At 41.8% G+C, this 12,795-nt stretch overlaps 1 protein-coding gene across 1 annotated transcript; it reads left to right on the top strand.

Annotated features, from left to right (window-relative positions):
• Nucleotides 1-2,982: 2,982 nt before the first annotated feature.
• On the top strand, nucleotides 2,983-11,987 carry LOC105938393 (thrombospondin-1). Its single transcript, XM_012880110.3, has 22 exons — nucleotides 2,983-3,149; nucleotides 3,242-3,326; nucleotides 3,553-4,109; nucleotides 4,205-4,283; nucleotides 5,134-5,223; nucleotides 5,326-5,435; nucleotides 5,761-5,886; nucleotides 6,268-6,364; nucleotides 6,453-6,626; nucleotides 6,712-6,888; nucleotides 6,976-7,149; nucleotides 7,240-7,520; nucleotides 7,609-7,827; nucleotides 7,933-8,040; nucleotides 8,438-8,597; nucleotides 8,677-8,795; nucleotides 9,005-9,239; nucleotides 9,330-9,557; nucleotides 9,646-9,917; nucleotides 10,009-10,106; nucleotides 10,198-10,337; nucleotides 10,428-11,987. Exons 2-22 carry the CDS (start codon nucleotides 3,263-3,265, stop codon nucleotides 10,433-10,435), a joined length of 3,516 nt encoding a protein of 1,171 aa, XP_012735564.2. The 5' UTR covers nucleotides 2,983-3,149; nucleotides 3,242-3,262; the 3' UTR covers nucleotides 10,436-11,987.
• Nucleotides 11,988-12,795: the final 808 nt, after the last annotated feature.

Genomic DNA, 12,795 nt, shown 5'->3' with positions numbered 1-12,795 from the left:
GCCGGTCACACCTACCTACGATAGCTCCAGAAATGTTTTTCCATTAAACCGTCCCACCTTGATCCCATTTCACGGCGCTCGAGCCGTTTTCCACTCGGATAACAGTCTGACCTGTGAAACCTCACCGCTGGCCCATCGCTTCCTGCAGGCAACATGGTGACGGGTACACGTTATAAATCACGGACGTCGCAGAAGCACGGCTGCTAATGGAACATGTGTGTTCCTGCGCGCTCCTGCTAAAGAACAGGCATCCCACATGTTGTGTCTCATCACGGTCAGAAACCCACCGCCTATTTTTAGACAGCCCCCCCCCCCCCCTTTTCAACTTTCTTCAACACAAATCATTTTGCCGTGCAGGCGTCTCTGTGTTCTCCCCAGAAGCTTTTTCGTCTCAGTCACATACTAACTCTTTCCAGCTTTCCTCTGCATCCACAGGTCCGCAAGCTGGTGCGATTCGGTTAGCAAACACTGATTTTTCACAGGGGGAAAAAATGGCAAAGCCTTCTGTGGCAAAGAAGGAGCTGAATAAAGCCTCTGTCAGGAAATCTGTCTTCACTTGGTGATGGAAAAGGACAGAGGGAGAGGGAAGAAGCCAGAGGTTAAATGCTCAGCCATGAACTTTAACCCCTTGCAGAGCAGCAGTGTCGGGATTTCTAAGAAACTGGAACATCGATGGAAAGAGCTCCGCGCACTATTGGAAACTAATTTGTCAAAACGAAGTTCATTGCTAACAGCGTGTGATTATTTCCATATTTAAACATTAAACATATTAAGCAAACCCCATGTATAGAAAAGAAAAACACCTTCTGTGATGGACTCTGAATTTTCTTATGAAGTTTCTAAACTGGACTTTACATCCCTTAAAAGGCAATCAAAAAAATCTGAATTGTGCGAAAAGTTTTGTTTTCGAGTAAATGCCAGAGAAATGTGAGACGTGTTGCCCTCATTAAAATGTGGAGTTTTATTATCTCGCAAGATGAAAACTGTGGAAAAGAGGGGCATAAGCAATAAAAGGCGATGTACTAGTTTTTCAAGTAACCTGAACTGCATTTCATCATATTCAAATCAGATGTTTTTAATTATTAATGTTGTCGATAAGTTACATGATAAAAATGTTTTTTATCTTTTTCTGGACGTTCGTGCAGGAGCAGGTCTGAGTTTGGCTGTGTGTGGTTTAGCAAACAGGCCCCATTCAGCCAAGAACAGCCAGTGATACGGTGCAAAATACACGATAATACAAGCGTGATTCAATAATAATGAAATATTAAGAGGGCAGGGTTAGACTTTGGATGCTTTAACTCTTTCCTTGGTGATAATAAAGACCATTTTTTTTTTTTTTTTTTTTAAATAGCTCTTTCCAGCAGTTTTACCATGTTGAAAGTCAAGTCAAAAACAAACAGATTCAAAGAACAAGATCAAGCTAAAGTTGTGGGGAAAACAGTGTTGGACTGGTTAAATCATCTTTGTTAATATACATAATTTGTACGTTCCTACTACTTTGGACATATTACAAGTCTTTTTATAAACCTTAAGGCATTCTGGAACTGTATCAATTTTATAGTAATAGTAATATCATCTTTATTGTCATTGAAACATACATTGCATCGAAATTTGTTTTCTGCTTTTAACTCATCACCCTTGGGGAGCAGTGGGCTGCCATGTGTGGCGCCCAGGAAGCGTTCTGGGGTTAAGGGTCTTGCTCAGGGAGCCAGAGTGCAGGCGCTGTGGATCGAACCGGGTACTTGCATCCTTCTCTGAGTACAAGCGCGCTGCTCTAACCACTAGGCCAACACTCCCCATACACCGAGACACAGCTCGCTAGGCAATTTGGGTGCCTTGCCCAGGGGTGGCATTGGCAAGTGGAAGCTGGAACCAAACCCACAACCTTCTGATTGCCAGACGACTATGCAACCCATCAAGCCACAGTCGCCCCCTATTGCTGTATTAAAAGATTTACCTAAAGAAAGACTGTCAGGACTTCTAAGACATTGAGTAAAAGTTGAGCAAATAAATTAAAAGAGACACATAGCAAAAATGGAACCTCATCATTGTGATTCTTACTTGCCTCTGTCTGTTGTGTTTTTCATCACTTTACATTATACTATTACCTTACATTCTTGCATTAATGTGTAATATACTATATATTTGTATCCATATATTAAATGTATATAAAATATCATATCTTTAATCATTCAGATTATATGTTAGAGTGCCACATTGTTCTCTTTTAATTTCTGTGAAAATGTGTATTTTTGGTATCGTGATGCTGTGATGAAAATTGTTTTTACACTTATTTTACAGCTGTTTATTCTTTTGAATGTTCCTTACACTTTTTGTGTGTGTGTGTGTAACATACAAGCTGTCCCATCACTCCTTTTCTCTGTTTCAGAGCAGCACACTGTGTTCTTTACTCAAGAGTCCCCTAGTGGCCGAACTATATATTACAAGATATAAATCATGACCCAAATCATCAAGTAAGCTGCACGGTTGACTTTAACAGAAGCGATTTTATAAGAAAAACAGGAGGATAAATTATTTAGATTGAGAAATTACATTTTAATATTTAGGACTGTATCTCTCTGACTTCATTTGTGCTGAATAATTTGCCAGTTCACTGGCTTGCTAATTGTAAATATATTCAAACAAACAGTTTGTGTTTTCTGATAAAGGAATAAAAGAACATTACATCATTAAATCTGCTAAAACTATAGCTTTGTATTTGACCGGAAACCACCGAGTCTTGGCTTTGGTGGACGGATAAAATATTTGTCTGGTGATGGAAATTCAGCACAGGAATGCGTCTTTTTTTTTTTTTTTTTTTTTTTCCTCTCCCCTCTGTGCGTCTCGGATATTACTCTGACTGAATGTGAGGTAAGATAACAAGTCCGTCCCTTTTCTGTCTCTGGCGCTGCTTTCTGATTGGTCCAAACAATAGCTCAGGAATGTCCTTTAAGCGTTTAAATAGAGGTTAAGACAGAAGCGCAGGTCAGTAGGATCAGTGGAGGCACCGGGACAAAAAGACCTTCCAACTATCCAATTAAACTGTTCTAAGAGCCGCGAAGAGGAGGAACGGGATATAATATATTTTGAAGCAAGGATTTTTCCCCCTTTTATTCTTTGTAATATTTCTGACAACTTTCTATTGAAAGGTTAGTACTTTTTTTAGTATTACTATTATTGAAGTTTATATATTATTTATGTGTAAAGTTTTAAATGTTTTTTTATTCTGTTGTTGGAATAGGAGCTTTGTTAAGATTTCAAGATGATGCTGTGTGGCATCCTTTTTCTACTGTCGCTCTGGAGTTGTGAGGGTGCCAGATTGGCAGGTAAGAATGGCAAAGATGCTCCCTTTTTTCCTTTTTCTTTGGGGGGGGGGGGGTGGCATGTAGGTATTATTAATAATTTTGTTGTCTAATTGATATCTAATTGATGTCATGATTTTTGCCTAATCAAGAGTGCAAATAAACTGTATTTTGTGCTGTTGGTTATTTGTATACCCTTTCTTTTAAAGAAAAAGACGTGTCAGGATGTCTTTGCTCTTTTTGTCTGCAGAGAGTCGTGATGATAACAGTGTGTATGACCTATTTGAGCTGGCCAGAGTGAGCAAAAGACATAACGGAGTGAGTCTGGTCAAAGGCGTAGATCCTTACAGCCCTGCGTACAAGGTCCTGAACGCAGACCTGATCCCCCCAGTCCCCGACGCCTCCTTCAGGGACCTCCTTGACTCCATCCAGGCTGAGCGAGGCTTCCTCCTCCTGCTCAACCTGAAGCAGTTCAAGAAAAGCCAAGGCACTCTGCTGAGCGTTGAGAAGACAGACGGATCCGGATCCATCTTCGAGATCATTTCCAACGGGAAGGAGAACACCCTTGACCTGCTCTACTCCACAGAGAAAAAGAAGCAGGAGGTTTCCATCGAGGACCCCGGCTTGGCCAACGGGCACTGGAGGAACCTCACGCTGTTCCTCCAGGATGACAGGGCTCAGCTTTTTGTGGGGTGTGAAGAGATCAATGTGGCAGAGCTGGATGTGCCCATCCAGACTTTGCTGTCAAGAGAAGTGGCAGACAGAGCCAGACTGAGGATTGGAAAAGGTGCATCACACAGATTTATGGTAAGAACATTGTTTGTATTAAGATTGGATACATGTTAATATAAAGGGAATGGCAAGAACCTAAAACTATTTTTATTTTTATTTATTTTTTTAAGGGGGTGCTTCAGAATGTTCATTTTGTCTTTGGAACTACTCTGGATGCCATACTGACCAACAAGGGGTGTAAAAGTGGAGGTAAGATTGAATAAATTTCCATAAAACATGCAACAAGACTATCTTCATTATCAGTGGGGGTTTTAATATTGGGAATATTGCCCCTCCCTTCCCCCCACCCAGGGCACTATTCCATAAAGGAGAGGCGGGGGCACTTGATTAAAAATGTATGTCTCAGTTTCAGTTAATTTCTGTTTAGTTTTTTTTAGTTTTTTCTAGCCTAAATTCCCAATAAACATAATTTCAAGGCACTTCATAATACCTCATGCACATTTTCCTCCTTTTGGCACCATCTTTTGATTATTGAGCCGATGTGACACGTGAATTTCTCCACTGTGAGATGAATAAAGTCAATCTTATCTTATCTTATCTTATCTTATCTTATCTTATCTTATCTTATCTTATCTTATCTTATCTTATCTTATCTTATCTTATCTTATCTTATCTTATATTAAGACAAACAGAGCCAATAACCTAGTTCACACATTCAAATTTCACCTTAGCTTTAATACAATGCAGTCAAACTCAGATTATAATTCCTATGAGCAAAATACTCTCCCACTAAAAGGTTGCTTCACCCTTTTTAAGTTATCCTGACTTTTAGTCCTGATCACATTTGGTTCAAAATGTAAATACTTTAAGTGATCAGACCTGAAGTGGAATGTTCTGTGCTGTGTTTTATTTTACGACGGCAAACTTAACAAAGAGCATTTTCACCACTTTTTTCACATAAAGAGCATATTTGATTGAGACAGCATTAAAAGGCTTATATTTAGATGCCGGACTGATGCCATTCATGCAAGATTTGCCACCGATGATTCCAAAATTGAATCAAAATCAACTCTTCCACTCTCTTCTTATGTACTTGCAGCTGCCTTAACACAAGTCATGACCCTGGACAACCCAGTCAACGGATCCAGCCCTGCAATTAGGACAGATTACACTGGCCACAAATCCAAAGGTGAGACTTCATGTCTCTTAACAGTAATGTCAGAGTCTTCACTCCACTGATAACTCTTGTTCCTCAAGAGCTGAGCTAATTCATGGGCCTCTTCTCCACCAGATCTGCAGACTGTCTGCGGTTTCTCGTGTGATGACATTGCCAGCATGTTTAAGGAGCTCAGGGGGCTCAACGTGATCGTTAAGCAGCTGTCGAACGAACTCCAAAAAGTGGTGAGCTCAGGGGGCCATCGTGGTCTGCTTTTTATCATTCGCTCTCTCTTTTCCTGCTATCTGCTTTGAATTAGCACATTTCCAGTGTGTAGCCACTTGTCGCTGTAATGGCTGTCCTCGGCCAAATCCTTAATGAGACCCCTGTGAATACAACAAATATGTTTGGCTCGTTGGTCACATTTGCAGTGCTCTGCTAGATTCCAGCAATGTCTTAATCAGTGATTCATTTGCACTGGAACCTTGGCAAAGTGAGACTTTTCCATCGTCTGTCCCAAGCAACTCCACTTCTGACTCTGACACCCTCTTTCTTTTCTCCCCCTCCCAGTCTATAGATAGCCAGCAATGGAAAGCTCTGCTGCACTCTCACAATGGAGTCTGCATCCATAACGGCATTGCGCACAATGACAAAGATGAATGGACGGTGGACGGCTGCACAGAGTGCACCTGTCAGGTGAGTTTGAGAACACCTCCAGGAATGCAACCTTTACACAACCTTGGAGTCAGCTGTCTGCTGCAATAATGTCATAACGGTGATCACATTAGCACTCTCCCTTAAGATTACCTTTATCCTGTTTGAAAGGAGAGGCATTCTGTCTAAAATGATTATTGAAGCAGCATGGGGTTCCTCTAGTGAAGGCTAATCATGCACTGCGATATTATTTTGGCTCTTAATAGGACTGTATTAATCAAGATTTCTACAGGTTGTTTATACACACAGCAGGTGTGTTACATATCTAAAAAGATCATTAATTTCTGGAACGAGGCAATTAGGCTTAGCCCTGTTTTGTTTGACTTATTACATTAGGACTCATTAAACTATTCTACCATCCAGAACTCTGCAACCGTGTGTCGCAAAATCTCCTGTCCTCTCATCCCCTGTGCTAATGCCACTGTGCCTGAAGGAGAATGCTGCCCTCGCTGTGGAACGCGTATGTGTCCTATTAAATCTCATTAAATCAGATTTTATCTCCTAGCATCCTAGAAAGTATTTTCAAACATCATGCTTTTCCTTTACAGCAAGTGACTATGCAGAGGATGGGTGGTCAGCCTGGTCTGACTGGACCCATTGTTCTGTGACTTGTGGCCGTGGCATCCAGCAGCGTGGACGCTCCTGTGACCGCATCAACAGCAAGTGTGAGGGCACCTCTGTCCAGACCCGTGATTGCTACCCGCAGGAATGCGACAAGCGCTGTAAGCCACAGAACATTTGTGAAAACTGGCTCTTTTCCACCACTTGAGAATGCAGAGAAATAATTGTGCGAGCTTTGCTTTACAGTTAAACAGGATGGAGGCTGGAGCCACTGGTCACCCTGGTCTTCGTGCTCTGTGACCTGCGGTGAAGGGGTCATGACACAGATCCGCCTCTGCAACTCCCCCACGCCGCAGATGGGCGGCAGAGACTGCCAGGGAGAAGGACGTCACACCAAAGTCTGCCAAAAGTCTCCCTGCCCCAGTGAGTTAAACTGCGATACCAAAGGTTTTGAGTTTGTTACTTTATTTTTTTTGTGAGTAATCATTAATATGGTTTTAAAATTTTCAGTTAATGGAGGATGGGGACCTTGGTCACCATGGGATACCTGCTCTGCAACATGTGGTGGAGGAATCCAAACAAGAAAACATATCTGCAATGACCCTGAGCCCAAATATGGTGGAAAGGATTGCGTGGGTGATGCTACCATGGTTCAAGTCTGCAACAAACAGGACTGCCCCATTGGTATGTGTCTAAGTTTTGAAGACGACTAAAATAAAGTACACCATCATATGCTGATATACTAATAAAGTCTATCTCTACGCTTGCACACAGATGGTTGTCTTTCCAACCCATGCTTTCCTGGGACAAAGTGCACCAGTTTCCCTGACGGTTCATTTGAGTGTGGCAAGTGCCCTCTTGGCTATACTGGTGATGGGATAACCTGCACGGACATTGATGAATGCAAAGAGGTCCCAGATGCTTGCCATACTCATAACGGCATCCATCGTTGTGAGAACACTGAGCCAGGGTACAACTGCCTGCCCTGCCCTGCGCGTTTCTCTGGTCCCCAACCTTTCGGAAGAGGTGTGGAACAGGCAATTGCCAAAAAACAGGTGTGGATTGAATGGTGTTCTTATTTCCTGTGGGATTTGGCTCATACATCAATGGCTTGCATGTTTTAATGCACTGTAATTTCTTCAGGTTTGCGCTCCCCGCAACCCTTGCAAGGACGGTAGCCACAACTGCCATAAAAATGCAAACTGCATATATTTGGGCGTCTACTCCGAGTCAATGTTCCGCTGTGAATGCAAGCCAGGATATGCTGGGAATGGGCGGATTTGTGGAGAGGACACTGACCTGGATGGATGGCCTAACACTAATCTGCCATGTGTGGAGAACGCTACTTATCACTGCAAAAAGGTAACTATACCCCATGTGGACAGAAACACCAAAGGCTGTTATGACTCATCAGCTCCATATTATTATCTTCAGTGCATTCTTAACCTCTCTTTTGTTTCTTTGTAGGATAACTGCCCCAACCTTCCCAACTCTGGCCAGGAAGACCATGACAAAGATGGCCTTGGGGATGAATGTGACCATGATGATGACAATGATGGAATCCCCGATGATAGGGTTAGTAACCCGAGAGTTTTTTTAGCCCCAAGCTCTGTTTTCCCTAAAGACCACACATAGCAATCAACTGCAGCCATCCTTCCTCTGGGCAATAGGAATGTGACGTGTTTCAGTTTGTGTGCTTTCACCAAAGAGTCACAGTGGAAAGTCAGTAGCACAGGGATAATGTACTATAATTTTCACATAAAGCCAGAATTGAGGATGAGGTGGCTGGTTGCCCATAATTCTTTTTTGTGGTTTTGGAAAGTTGGGCAAGAAAATGCATGCGTCAAATACTAGTGGAATATTATATTTCAGCCAAAGTAAGAAAAATGCTGGAAAAACAAAGAATTTTCCTTATAAATATAAGCTCTTTCAGCCATGACCCACTTTACTTATTATGTTTTTTTTAAAACAGGATAACTGTCCAAGAGTGTACAACCCTGCCCAGTATGATGCAGACAGAGATGAGGTAGGCGACCGCTGTGACAACTGCGTGTTTGAGGCTAATACTGACCAAACAGACACGGACAACAATGGAGAGGGTGATGCCTGTGCTGTCGACATTGATGGAGACGGTAAGTAATCCCTGCAAACTCAAACCAGTTAGTGAACTTTTAGGGTTTAAACATGAGATAATATGTTTTTCATCAACAGGCATTCTGAATGAGAATGACAACTGCCCATATGTGTACAACGTGGACCAGAGAGACACAGACAGGGATGGTGTTGGAGATCACTGTGATAACTGCCCTCTCGAGCACAACCCAGACCAGGTAAAGGCATTTTTCATGAATGCTGGCAAATCTGACCTGTTTGGTAAAATGCAAGGACTCTGGAGATAGAAATGTTCAAGACATTCCTTGCATACCCTAAAACAAGGGGACACATTTATACTCAGGATAACACCTCTCATAAAGAGACTGGTGAAAAAGAAGCTTTTCTTTGGGAATCCTCATCATGAAGGAATGCTGTTCTTCCCCAGATCGACTCTGATTCAGATCGTATTGGAGACAAATGCGACAACAACCAGGACATTGATGAGGATGGCCACCAGAATAACTTGGATAATTGCCCTTACATCCCCAATGCCAACCAGGCAGACCACGACAAAGATGGCAAAGGCGATGCTTGCGACCATGATGATGACAATGACGGCATTCCTGATGATAAAGACAATTGTCGACTGGCCTTTAACCCCGACCAACTTGACTCTGATGGTAAGCACCATCCCTGTTATGTGTAAAAGTTTAAGGGTCTTTGTTCTTATTTTTTGTTTTTCTAATTACATGTCAAAACTTTCCTTGCAGGCGATGGCCGTGGAGATATTTGCAAGGATGATTTTGACCAAGACAATATCCTGGACATCCATGATGTGTGCCCTGAGAACTTTGCCATCAGTGAAACGGACTTCCGCAGATTCCAAATGGTTCCCTTGGATCCCAAAGGCACCTCACAGATCGACCCCAACTGGGTGGTGAGGCATCAAGGCAAGGAGCTGGTGCAGACTGTCAATTGTGACCCTGGCATTGCAGTTGGTACGTAACACAAAGAGGATAATCTCTGGCTGCAAGTTACACTGGCTACAAGTAGTGCCTATCCTAAACCATGCTCATTCCACTTCAGGTTTTGATGAGTTCAGTGCCGTGGATTTCAGTGGAACGTTCTTCATCAACACCGACAGAGATGATGACTATGCCGGGTTTGTGTTCGGCTACCAGTCCAGCTCCCGCTTCTACACAGTGATGTGGAAACAGATCACGCAGACGTACTGGTCCCACACGCCCACTAGAGCTCAAGGCTACTCTGGCTTGTCTATCAAAGTCGTGAACTCCACCACAGGACCTGGCGAACACCTCAGAAATGCTCTTTGGCACACTGGAGATACCCCAGGACAGGTGCCCGCCCAATCTTTGACTCAAGGTTTTCAAGAAAGATACAATGTTTGTGGCTATTCATGTACTAATCATCGTAACTCTTATTTCTCAGGTCCGCACTCTGTGGCACGACCCCAAGAACATTGGCTGGAAGGATTTTACCGCCTATAGATGGCACCTAACCCACAGACCCAAGACAGGACTTATTAGGTGAATTGAAAACCTAATTTGCATGCAAAACTGTATAATTCTCACCCAAATGACACTAAGCTTACATTATGTGACTGTGTTTATCTTTCAGAGTGGTCATGTATGAAGGCAAGAGAATCATGGCTGATTCTGGAAACATTTTTGACAAGACATATGCTGGTGGCCGGCTAGGCTTGTACGTCTTCTCTCAGGAGATGGTTTACTTCTCAGATCTCAAATATGAATGTAGAGGTAAGAATATGCAAGATGGCTAAATAGTTCGACAACAATTATTGTCATTCAGACTTTCTGAACATGTTTTTCTTTTGTTTTATCTTCCAGATACATAATTGCACCCTGGAGACTTCTGGAAGAATGTATCAGCGCAGGCCTACATCAGTTTCTGTTTCATTTATTTGTCCTCTGAGAAATGCACATTGGAGGTATGTTGAGCAAAGGAGCAAACGGGGGGAAAGGGACCTCAGGAGTCGAAGCCAAATAAAAACGAAAAGTTAACTCTGCACAAGACTCAAATTACGAGTGCAGCTCTGCTAAGAAGAAATCGGCTCTCTCTCAGTCTGTCTGCGCTGATCTGCATCAGAGGAGGGCCACATTTTATTGCTTTGCACACCTGAACTGTTATTCCTCCATGGATGAGGGAGCAAAGGGAAGAGAGTAGTTGTTTTGTTTGTTTGTTTTTTACATTTTTTATACTAATTTTGAGCATTAACATACATCTGCTGTGGACAGAATGATACACTACTCAGCCTGAAGAAAGCAGTAAAAGACATTTTTAAGGATAGGGTAAAAGAGAAAGAAAATGATCCCCTGTGAAGGAACTGTTGAGGGAGTGTGGAAAGTAAGGAATGAATGTTAGTATTAATGAGAGTGAATGTTGTTTTTGTTTTGTTTTTTGTGCATGTGTGACACACAAAAAAAAAGAAAGGCGATGAAGACAATTAAATCAGAATTTAATTTAAATTTGTCTGGTGACCCTCTCCCACCAGTAGTTAATAATAACGCCTGGTCTGTTGCAAAGATGTAGGGCTGGCTCAAGAAATACTTTTCTCAGGAAAGAAAGACTGCGAGCAGGAGAGCTTGAAACACGAATGATCAGAAAACCTTGTCTTAACATCTCTATCACAATGAAGGCCAGTCTAATTTCTTTTGATTTATTTTATGTTTTCATCATAGAGGTTTTAATTCTAGCTTTTCTCTGCATCTTGCTCTCATTAAATATTATAAGAAACCTTTTATGGTTAACATCCTCTAAATATACGTTGTTACTTCTAATTATGGGGAGTAAAACACAAAAGTATCTTGGTTTCTGCACAGTGTGCATGATGGCGTGCCTGAGTTGGAGTGTTTTGACAAAGGGGAAAAGAGGAAACCTTTTATGTACAAATATTACCTCATCTTTTTTGTATTAAGGCCAGCAATACACAAGAATCCCTTATTTCAGTAACAGAGTTTAAATTTCTTGGTTTAATTTTTTAAAGCAAGACTTTGGTCTCATTCATATGCTGTATATAAGATATTTTTGTAGTACAAGAAACAGGAAAGGATAAAAGAGATGTTTTGAATATGTTTTGCAAAATGTATTTCTTGTGCGGTTTGATAAATTATTGTTTGTTTTATGTCATTTGTGTAGATATATGCTATTTAAATAATTTATCTTTAAGTGTAAACTCCTATGGAAGCGTTTCTATCTGTATAAATGTTTTTGCACAGACATGAGGATGTCTTTGTTATCTTGATTTTTGTATGTCTCTTTAATTATTAGTGAAGCTTTTCCATAAACATTTGTACTATAGTTTCTATTCAAAGTGCTGTTTATACTCCTGAGTTTATGTTTTCTTTGTATTGTCAAGTGAATAATAAACCCTTCAGAAGAAAATCAAATTCTCTTTGCTCTCCATACAAGTGCAACTCAATCACAAATCTATAAATGGTAATTTATTTAATTAACTCAATTCAGAGATCTTTGGAGAAGTTTTCTTTTTCAAGCATTTATCTCTCCTAATTTAGGAGATTACTGCCCTGTGGTCAATGGCGAGCCTATAGCCTGGACAGGTTGCCAGTCTATGACACACAGGACAAGCAACCATGCATGCTCCTGCATACATTTTCAAGAGACCAGTTAAACTTAGTCATGTTTTTGGACTGTGGGAGGAAGCCAGAGTACCCAAAGAGAACCGACAAATACACAGGGAGAACATGCAAACTCCATGCAGAAAGACCCCAGACTGGGATGGGAACCGTTCTTGCTGCAAGGCAACAGTGCTACCAACTGTTCAGGGTGCTACAGTATATCCAAGCATAAGTGGAAGAAATAGTGTGGGAGAAAATAAAAATGCATGAGCAAATGGGTGTCTGCTAACCTGACACAAGCCAGACGCATGTCGCTCCGCCTAACTCCACTCACATACATCTGGGACACCGCCATAGGAATTGCCTTTATTGAAGGCTGGGCCTTATCAAAAACTCTTGCATATGATTGGATAAGCCACTTGTCTGTCATCTTTATCGACGTGCTATTTCAACCACTCACACCGAAGCCAACCCGTGATGTTGATGATAGCGACGCAGAAAAAAAAATTTTTGAATGTGTTTGCGGCTCTAGTGGCACGCGTTTTATTGACAGTGAGCTGACAGGAAGAGGGGGAAAGACAGGCGGCAAAGCACCGCGGGTCGTAGTCGATTCCGGGCC

The sequence above is a fragment of the Fundulus heteroclitus genome, chromosome 19 (assembly GCF_011125445.2).
Source record: "Fundulus heteroclitus isolate FHET01 chromosome 19, MU-UCD_Fhet_4.1, whole genome shotgun sequence".
Classification (NCBI taxonomy): domain Eukaryota; kingdom Metazoa; phylum Chordata; class Actinopteri; order Cyprinodontiformes; family Fundulidae; genus Fundulus; species Fundulus heteroclitus.
Note: the sequence above shows the minus strand (reverse complement) of the source record. Positions and strands in the feature narration are given on the sequence as shown.

Coding starts and splice junctions, on each gene's coding strand:
- LOC105938393 (XM_012880110.3), top strand. CDS start 3,263: ATGATGCTGTGTGGCATCCTTTTTCTACTGTCGCTCTGGAGTTGTGAG. Junction 6,627..6,711: donor GCAGGAATGCGACAAGCGCT/GTAAGCCACAGA, acceptor TTTGCTTTACAG/TTAAACAGGATGGAGGCTGG. Junction 8,796..9,004: donor TCGAGCACAACCCAGACCAG/GTAAAGGCATTT, acceptor GTTCTTCCCCAG/ATCGACTCTGATTCAGATCG.